Below are 9,796 nucleotides of genomic sequence, written 5' to 3'. Positions count from 1 at the left end.
TCTTAACGCTAGGCCTGGGGCCTGCTCCCCAGGGAGGGGACTTCACCATATGCGTGGAGCGGAGGGGGGGGGCGTGTCACATGTGCCTCCTGCTGCCGTCTTTCCTGAAAAGTGCACCTCTGACACCAGTGCACCTGTCACCTGCATGCGCCCTGTCCCCCTACATGCACCTGTCACCTGCATGCACCCCGAGGTGGGAGGCAGCGCCCTGCCCCCCTACATGCACCTGTCACCTGCATGCGCCCTGCCCCCCTGCACGCCAGGCGTGCGCGTCTGTCAGTTTCCACTCTGCTGATGCGTGCAGCACGCACGCCTAATTCTTTTCAGGCTAGAAAAACAAACTCAGCTTGTATGGAAACCACAGGAAAATGCAATGAAGGGAGCAAGTCACTCCCCCCCCAGTCATTGGGAGACCCCCCCCCGCCCGCCCAGGGAGCGCTTGCTAGACTGCTGGCTTCCCGCCGTTTCCATCTTTAAGTTTATTGTACATTTTATGCGTCTGTTTTCTATGTAGAATTTTACGTGCCTTTAGCCTTTTAGCCTTCGTTTTCAAAAAATAATTTATTGAACTGAAATTCACAAAACATAAAGGCCTTTTCCAAAAATGTGTGTGTGTTTGTTGTCTTCAGCTTGAATGTTGGGGTAACAGGCTGGTGGGCGGGGAGCGAGAGCGAGGAGACAGCTCCATCCGCAGGGTCCCTCTCCAAATGCCCGCGACAGCCGGGGCTGGGCCAGGAGCCGGGAGCTCCATCCGGGGTCTCCCACGCGGGTGGCACCTGGGCCATCGGCTGGGTGCAAGCGGCCCGGCGTTCGCGCCCTCACCGTGACGCACCCCCTCTGTGCTGGTCCTCACCACGCGTGCCCGCGGCCACCAACCAGAGCTCTGTTTTCCTCAGGCCCAGGCCGCTGGGCAGCCCTGGCTCTCTGCAAGCGCGGGGCTCAGGGCAGGGCTGCTGCGGCGTCCACGTGCTCGCCCGGCCCCCCGGGCCCTGGGCGTCCCGACCCCGTCGGCCTCAGTTCCCACTCTACCAGCGAGACACAGGGAGCTGGACTTCCAGCCGAGACCCCGCCTCCGCCCGCCAGACCACACCCAGCGCCGACCCGAGGGCCCCACCGCCACCCCGGAAGCTCCCCGAACACCAGCCCACCCGGTGCCGAGGGGACCACCTGCCACGGGGCCGGAAGCCTGAGTCACCCCGACACCTCGCCCCCTCCGCCCCCAGCTGCAGCGAGCGTTCCCAGGCTCCGTGGATTCTATCTCTGGAATTTCTCCCGGAAACGTTCACAGCGCTGCACCCCCCACGCCAGCGCTTCCTCTGCCCCAGCACTGCCGGGGCTCCAGCTGGACTCGGCCCTCCTGTCTCCCCACATTTTACTCAGCCCTCCCCCTCCCTTCTCAGCATTCCCACGCCTTCCGTTCTTGGGATAAAACCCCGAGTCCTTAACGTGCAAGGCCTGTACCAGCTCTCCAGCTCTTCTGGGCGCAGCCTCTGCAGCCGTCCTCCGGGTTCTCGGGTAGACTGACCACAGGGCCTTTGCACGGGTGGTCCCCTGCCTGCAGCCTGTGATCCTGTTTTTCCTGGCTGGTCACTGCCCAGCCTCCTGACTTCGGGGAAGCCCTCCTCGGCCCCCAGACCCAGCGAGGGCCCCTGTGTTCTCACTGCACCCGCCTGGCCTTGATTTCAGTTGTCATTTAAAACAGAAGCACTGGACTCCCAGGGCCCATACAGGGTAATATACGGAAATATTCAAGACACGTATCAGTGAATAAAAAAATCAATTTCTCGGCAAAGCCTAGGGGTATTTTAAAGATCTTAGTGGATATTTCCAGAAGCTCTTGGGACGGCTAGGGGCAGGGTGTGTGCCCACAAGACAGGGGAGGGGCTGGGTAGCCACACCTGTACTGTGAACCTCACACCTGCGGCAAAGCCTCAATCATCGCCCAAGTTCAAGGCCCTGGGATAGACACGGAGCGCACGCACACCGGGAGCAGACGCTGAGTCAAGCAGGCGAGGACGGCGGCCGGGCCGAGCCCGAGACAGAGCTGCGAGGGGCCTGTCCCGGCATTGGTCTCAAAGCCAGGGCCAGGCCTTGGCTGTCGGGCATCCCCGAAGGTTCAAGTGCTGGGGGCCTGGTGCCCGTGCAGGGGTCAGGGCGAGAGGTGGTGGGGCCGGCCAGAGGCCGTGAGGTCCTGGGGGTGCCGCCGCCTTATGTCCTGGTAGAGGGCGTGGGTCGGGTCCCGGGGGCTGGCCAACCCCCGCAGGAGTGGGTCCTGCAAAGTGGGTTTGGCTGACTCAGCCGGCCGTCCTGCTTCCGCCCAAGCCACATGCTCCTTCCCCACGCACCTGCTGCGGCCCCACTGTGGCCCAGTCAGACCTGGCACCGAGCTGGGCAGACCTGCAGCCGCCAGGATCCGGGCCAGGGAGGCCTGTTTTCCTTATAAGGTGTCCGGGGGAGAGCCTCACAGACCGGCGGGACAGTCAGCCCCGGGGCTGTCCTGCACGCACGCCTCTTTCCTCGCTGTGTGGGGAGTCCGCGGGCGAGGAACTCCGCTGTAGCCACTGCGATCCAAGGATCCGAGGCCTTCGAGGGCCCGGATTCTGCAGGAGCCACGTGACCTGCATCCACTCCCCTGGCCCAGCCCCGGGCGTCACTTCTGCCTGCACCATTGGTGACAATTTAGCAATGGCCTGGCCCGATTCAAAGGGAACCTTGAAGAGCACAGGGTGGAGAGCCCGTGGGCTGGGGGTCTCCCTGTGGCCAGCTCTGCCCTTCCCTCGCTCTTGGGGGGGGCAGCGCCCCTCCCACCGCAGAGGGCACGCAGACTCTGAAAGTCGGGGACTGGGACTGCATCGGCTTGAGTCCACCAAGGCTCCTGCAGGGGGAGCTGGGGGGGGGTGGGTCTCCGAGTCCTGCCCTGGGGTTGTCTTCCTGCCTCGTGGCTCTGTCTTCCAGTCACCCCTCCCTGCTGCCTCTGCAAGGCTGGGCAGCCTCTCATTCCTCCTGTCCTCCTCCCTTAGGGCAACAACCTCATGCCCTAAAAGACTTGGGGGAGGCCCCTGTGTCCCGGCTTCACATAGGAACTCAGGTTCAAGTCCCCATTGCTCCACTTCCGATCCAGCTCCCTGCTAACGCACCTGGGAGAGCAGCAGAGGATGGCCAAGTGCTTGGGCCCCTGCACCCTCATGGGAGACCCGGGTGGAGTTCCTGGCTTTGGTCGGGCCCAGCCCCAGCCATTGCAGCCATTTGGGGAGTGAGCCAGTGGGTGGAGGATTCTCATTTGTCAAAACTGCCAGAAGGTGCCACACCGAGAGCGACTCAGGTGGACTTTGGCCCTCAGTTAACAGCCACGCAGGGCACTGGTCAGCCCGGAACAAGCTCCGCCCTGATGCAAGGCGCTGGTGAGAGGGGAGACGGTGGGGGTGGGGGATGGAGAACTTGGAATTCTCTGTGTTCTTTGAAGGACTTTCCTGCTGCCCCAAAATACTGTATTCATTTTTTTTAAAAAAAGAAGTGCCGTGGTTTTTGTCTGGTGGAATAGATTTTAAGTTGACATAGGAAACTCCCAAATTTTTAAAAAATATTTGTTTTATTTCTGCTAAAGGCAGAGTTGAGAGAGAGAGAGAGAGAGAGAGAGAGAATCTTCCATTCACTGCTCAGAGCCAGAAGCCAGGAGTCCGTCCCAGTCTCCCACACGGGTGGCAGGTGCATCAGCAGGGTGAGCGGATGGGAGTGGGGCTGGCAGGACTGGACCGGCGCTCCTAGACGGCAGTCACAGCATCACAGGCAGTGGCCTAAGCCCAGCGCTGGCCCCTATGTGACGCATCTCGGAGCGGCCAGATCCCCGGACAGCTGCTCACGAGGGCCCTGCACTGCCCAGGCCTCGCGGGCTCCCTGCCTCACACCCCTTCCCCTCCTGCCCCCAGACCAGGCAGCGGGCTCCGGCAGGCAGAGTGGTCCGGTCAGCTCCCCCCGGGGCAGGAGGGCCTGTGTCTGGACCTGAGCGGGGGCAGGGGGCACGGGCAAAGCCACGGGGATGCAGGCCCTCCGTTCTCCTGGGCACCGGTCTCCCTGGCTTAGGCAGGACCCTGGTTGGGGGGGAGGGGGCGGGCTCTGGGGCTGTCAGTCACAGGTTCTCTGAGCTCTCAAGGGTGGCACCAGTGCGCCTCCCCCCTGTCTTCATCAAGAGGGCGGGCCTGCCAGTGTCTCTGGCACCAAGGCCCGGCCACGCCCCGCCCTGCCGGGAACAGCCGCCTCGGTCACCCAGGCTACCTGGCAGATCCCTCCTCGCTCAGTCTCTTTCTGCACCGCTTAATCACTTTCTCCGCTGCACGTTTTGTTTTTAAGCAGAAATAAATAACTGAAACCAAGACGATTTAGGGCTGGGCTTTAGCTTAGCAGTCAGACGTAGGTTAAGACGCCGCGGTCCCATGTGGGAGGGCCTGGGTTCAAGTCCCACTCCAGCTTCCCTGGCTCACGCAGACCCCCCCGGGGGGGGCAGCAGGTGAGGGACCCCTACCACCCACTGGGAGACACAGATGGAGTCCCCAGCGCCCGGCTGCAGCCCAGCCAGGGCCCCTGCGGGCATCTGGGGCGTGAACCGGTGGATGGAGCTGGCTGCCTCGCTCCCTCGCTCCCTCGCTCCATGAATTAACTCTCTAAGCGCAGACATTTACCTTAAGGACACAAAAGTACAGCGAATTCTTCCACAGTCACCGCACACATTACCGGGCCGGCGAGCTGGCACCGAACCCCGCACACACCGAATGAGCCGTTTCACAGAGGTGCGCGGCTCCACGGGCGGCCTCGGGCCCCTGGGTGTCCCACCCGGCCCTGCCACGCCGGGCACTCCCCGTTCGCCGCGTCTACCTGGCGGGCCACATCCCGGCCGCACTCCGAACGAGGAAGTGGCGGGGACGCCCGGGACGCAGCGGGCGGCCCGCACCCTCGGACACCCTGGGTCGGGGCGCGGAGCAGCGCGCGCGCGGGGCCGGCGCAGGGCGCGCGCCCTCCCGGGCCGGTTCCGCAGGTGCAGCGCGGCGCCGGCACGGGGCGGGCGGGACTCGGTGCGCACCTGGGCGGGGCGGGGCGGGGCCGCCCGCCGCTCCCCGCCCTCCGCCCGCCGCTCGGGCGCGGGATCAGCGACGTGGGAGCCCGCGGCCCGCGGCCTCGCCGCCACACTCTCCTGGGAGCGGGGCTCGGCGGCGCCATGAAGAAGTCGTACTCAGGTGGGTGCGCGCCGAGCGGGTCGGCCCGCGCAAAGGACGGGTGTTGGCGCGGCGCGGGCGACGCCGAGGGCACTGACCCCCTGGCTGCCCCCGTGCCCCCGCGCGCCGCTCTGACCTTGGCCGAGGCTCCTGCGCGCTCTGAAGTCAGGGAGGCCGGTTCGGAGGACGCCCCCTACCCCTCGCCCCTTGGTCCTCGCCGGAATCGCTGGCTCGGTAGGGTCGGTGCGTCTGCGTGGAGCGGCCCCTCGGGGGTCCGGCGGCGGCGGCGCCATCTCTCCGCCACCAGTGAGGCCCGGGAAGTCCCCCCCAACACACACACCAGACCGTCCCAGCACAGCTCGGGTCCCTCTTTTGGGTCTGCGGGAGGCAGGGGTCAGCGCGTGCAGCTGTCCCAAGTCCACTCCGGCAGGCAGGCGCCGCCCGTCCCCGGGGGAGGAGGCCGGGGCACTCGGGATGCACCCAGAGGGCTTGGATAGGAGGCTCCTGGATGGAGGGGAAGTTCCATCTCACAGATGAGCAAACAGGCTGGTGAACCCTGCTCTGCTTTTCCTGGTGGTCTCCCCTGCCCTGCCCCCGGGCCACCCAGGCAGGATGCTTTGTCCTCCTGGGGCCACCAGGCTTCTGTCCCTCCCCTCAGCCTATTTGGACCGGGAGTCTGCCGGGGCCTGTGAGTGAACTTTCACTGATAAGACCACGGGATCACGGGACCGGGAGGTCATCTGAAGCGGCCATCCTCCTCCCCTCGGGCCTTCTCACCTCTTCCTGCTTCCCACACTCTGCAGCCCCAACGAGCCTGAAGCTTTGTCCCCAGGGACCTTCCGGCCTCCCCTCAGGTGCCCTGCTGGCTGAGTGGCTTCAGGTTTCAGGAACCGGTGCCTGGATGTGTGGTGCTGGGGGGCGGGGGCTTCTAGGTGGCAGAGCCGGGGTTTGGCGCGTGGCCTTCCTCCCTCCCCAACATGCTCCAAATACTTGGGATGGTTGTGGGCACCTGCGGGGGCGCAGTCCTGTCCCGGGGTCTCCAGCCGTCTGCTGTGGCCTGGGTTCCTGATCCTGGCTGTGTCCGCACAGTGGGCGTGACCAGTCCTTGGGCCTTGGCCTTGGCCGCCGCACCCCTGAGGCCTCTACTGCAGGTTGAGGTCCTGAGCCCGGGCTCCGTGTGAGCCCAGTGCAAAGGCTCAGGCGACCCAGCTGGTGCCGGCGGTGGAAGCCAAGTTCAAGAGCAGGCCTCCCAGGCTCCCAGTGTTTGCTCACAGGGGCGGGGCCCCTTTCAGGATGGGGAGCCGGAGGGTTCCGGCTATTTCCGCGTGGTTCCCGCTGCTGGCAGTGGTCCAGCGGGGACTGGGCACTCTGCTGCAGCCCCGCGGGGTCGGGCTGGAGGGGCTGGTGTCCTGCCGCCGCCAGGGGCCCCTTGCCGGTGTCCCTGGAGGATGTCGTGGCCCTGAGAGGGAGGGAAGCAGCGGAAGATGCTACAAACCCTCTGGGGTCTGGAAACCCCAGGACCACCGGGCAGGTTTTCCTGTGTGCCCTGGCCTGACAGCGATGGTCGCCTGTGGAGCTGGATGTGGGCTTGGGAACAGGCGCCTGGCGTGGTTACAGGATTGTTCCCGGGGAGCCGCTCAGGCCTCACGAGCGCCAGGAGGCGGGGGCTCTGGACTTTTGTTTGGGGTCACCCAGGACCTTGGGATGAACACACACTGCGGGCGGGAGGCCCCACGAGTGGCAACCAGGTGTGGGCTCCCTGCGTTTCCACGGGCGGGCAGGCGGGTGCAGGTGGGACCCCCAGCCTCCCAGCGCTGCCGGAAGGCCCAGGGGCAGAGCTGGGCGGTTGGACGGCGAGGAGGTGGGCCTTGAGGGGCCAGAAGTCTTGAGCACGAGGAATACAAAGGGTCCTTCCAGGTGAGGGACAAAGCAGAGGTGGGGGGGGCTGTTGTAGGATGGGGTGGGGGTGGGGGCGGGGGCAAGCTCCGTCTGGCTGCTCCCGTCTGGCTGCTCCCGTCTGTTCCGGGCCTGTCCTGGCTGCACCTTCCCCGTCCTCCAGCGGGGCGGAGCTGATGGCAGGCTGCAGGCAGTATGCTGTGTGGCCCTGTGGTTAGGCCAGTGGGTGTGCAGCCACCGGGCCGCTGGGGTTGACTCCCCGGCTGCGGCCTCTCACGGTGGGGACAAGGCTCCCTGTCGCAGTTGCCCTCTGTGGAACGGGGGCCATGCTGCCTCGCTGTGGCGGCCGAATGGGCTCCCGCGTACCCAGCAGCCGCACGTGGGAGCGCCTGCCGTGGCTCGTCAGCTGCTGTGGTGGTCGTGGCCTCTGTTGTCACGGATGGAGGGAGGCCCTGCAGCACCAGGGGGCCCAGGGGCTCCCGCCGCCCTCCCTTGCCTCTGTTGGAGGCCAGGGCCTGGCTGCCCCCTCTTGTCCTCTGGGGTTCTGAGCCTCCGTCTTCTCCGTGCTGGGGGCTCCCGGAGCTTCCAGTCTGTGACCTTGGCTTCCTGGGGCATACTCGGTGGCAGGGGACCCGGGGGGGGGGGGACTTCCCTGAGGCCTGTGGGCCACGGAATAGGCATGAGGGTGTCTCTGTGCACTTGGGGGTCACTCGGGGTCCTGCACAGCTTCCAGGAGGTTCTGGCAGGGGTGCCAGGCAGGACGCAGCCTGGGACAGTCCTGCTGCGCCCCAGAACTGAAGCGGTCGGCTTTCGGGGTGGCAGGGGCTCAGGGAGGGTGGGGCACAGGGTTCTCCCTCTGCACGCTTGCTCACCCGGCCTCTTGCTGCCTCACGTCCCAGCTTGTTTGTCCTGGCACGCTCAGGGGACCTGGGCTGCAGAGAAAGAGCCACCGTGTGCACTTCGTCGGTGTCTCTGTCCACCCCCCCAACGTGTGAGAGAGCTGGCCGGGCTGGCCGGCCCCGTCCTCCCAGCCTGGGGTGGAGGCAGGGGCACACTCGGGCAGAGCCATCGACTCGCCCGGACCACAGTCACCTGGCTGCCCGCAGCCCCCAGCCCGCCCGGAGGGGCTCTAAGAGCCGGGTGCCGTGCAGCTGGCCACACGCTGAGTGTCCCAGCCACCTTCTCCCCGTAGTCCCAGCTCTGGGCAGGACAGGGGGTCACCCCTGCGGGGCAGTGGTCTGCAGTCCTGGTCCGGTGCTCCCAGGCCCCAGGTGGGCGTCTCTGAGAGAGGAGGGGCTTGCTACTCTCTGCTGAGCCCAGGCCTGCCTTCTGTGACTCCTGCCCGCGTGGGTGGGGCCCGCGTGTGGGCAGTGCAGGTGGGCCCGTGGCTCGCTGCAGATGAACCTGATAAGGAAGGTTCAGCACACAGCCCCAGCCCCTGGGCCCTGTTCCCTGGGTGTGTGCAGGGGGAGGGGCCCTCAGGGCTGGGAGCACTGGGTGGGGAGGAGCCACAGGCCAGGTTCCTCTGCCTCTGTTTGTTGAGCTGTTGCCTTGGAAACATCCCAAGTCTAGGGGTGTCGGTGAAGGGTGAAGTCCCCTGGGGCTCCTCTGGCGCCTGCACAGAGCACACGGTTACTATCCCCGGGGGTCTGGGCACTGGCATGGGGGTGCTGGGGGCAGCCAGGCCTGTGGCACCGACTCCATGACCAACAGCGGTGCCCGGCCCCTGACTCTGCCACGAGCCCTGCTGAGCTCCCCGGGGTCCCTGGCCTGCCCCCAGTCCCCGTGTGGCTTCCATCGCTCATTCCAGAAGTGGCAGCTGGACACCACCCAGTGCCCGGCTCCGTCCCGTCCCCAGGGTGCAGTGGGGCCCTCTGCTTCCAGCCTGGTTTCTGGCTCTTATCTCCCTGACCTCAGGCTGGGCCCGGGGGCCATTTGCAACCCGGTGAAGGGGGACATTGAAGGGGGACATTGAGCCGCTCCTGGGCGTCCTGCGGGTCCCTGGCCTCTTGGCAGCCTGCAACCCTTCGACAACTGAGCTTTGTTCCGGGCCTGGGCTGACCTGGTTCTGCGAAGCGTGACTGGTGGCAGCCTGGGGAGCTCCAGGACAGGAAACGGGAGTGGCCGGGGGCGGGTAACCCGATCCTGGCGCAGGTTGCGGGGCGGGACTTGGGCTCGGGCTGCCGGCCCTCCCTGGCTGGCACCCAAGTCCACTGTCACCCTCTGACCTCCCGCGGGACCCCGGAGGAGCTGGGCGAGGGGACGAGGAGGGCCCCGCGGCTTGCTGGCTCGCTCCCACCCCGCCTTGCCTCCTGGATGGTGGTCCTCACTTGGGTCTCCACCTGGCTCCTGAGATGTCCTTGCTCCTCCCAGGCCACTCAAGGGACGTGTCCAGGCCCTGTGGTGACCCCGACTTTGCACCTGGGAGCCAGGGGGCAGCCACGGCAGTGGAGGAAGTCCCCAGTGCCGTGCCAGGCACCCGGTCCTCGCCAGGCTGGGCGTGCCGGGGCAGCGGCCGACACAGGAGCAGGGGCAACGGCTCGCCCGCCGGCCCCGGTGTGAGCCTGGTTCCCAGGAAGGGCGGGGCCCTGGCAAAGCCCGCAGGCTGCTGCCCGGGCCTCGTGCTGCGGGTGGATCCCGTCCGCATCCGGGGCCCCCTTTCTCAGCCTTCCCGTAAATCACGGCTCAGGTTC

At 66.3% G+C, this 9,796-nt stretch overlaps 1 protein-coding gene across 1 annotated transcript in view; it reads left to right on the top strand.

The window, feature by feature from the left end:
* The first annotated feature begins 5,095 nt into the window (after nt 1-5,095).
* The window catches only part of SEPTIN9 (septin 9), a 131,228-nt gene continuing 126,527 nt past the window's right edge, over nt 5,096-9,796 (top strand). The window contains exon 1 of the mRNA XM_070059972.2: nt 5,096-5,228. Coding sequence (XP_069916073.2) covers nt 5,210-5,228 — 19 coding nt within the window. The 5' untranslated portion in view covers nt 5,096-5,209. The remainder of the gene's footprint in view (nt 5,229-9,796) is intronic.

This window comes from Oryctolagus cuniculus, chromosome 17, assembly GCF_051225735.1.
Source record: "Oryctolagus cuniculus isolate XC-2025 breed Fujian yellow rabbit chromosome 17, ASM5122573v1, whole genome shotgun sequence".
In the NCBI taxonomy this organism is placed as follows: Eukaryota; Metazoa; Chordata; class Mammalia; order Lagomorpha; family Leporidae; genus Oryctolagus; species Oryctolagus cuniculus.
The sequence above is the reverse complement of the archived record's forward strand: the minus strand, read 5'-3'. Positions and strand labels throughout refer to the sequence as shown.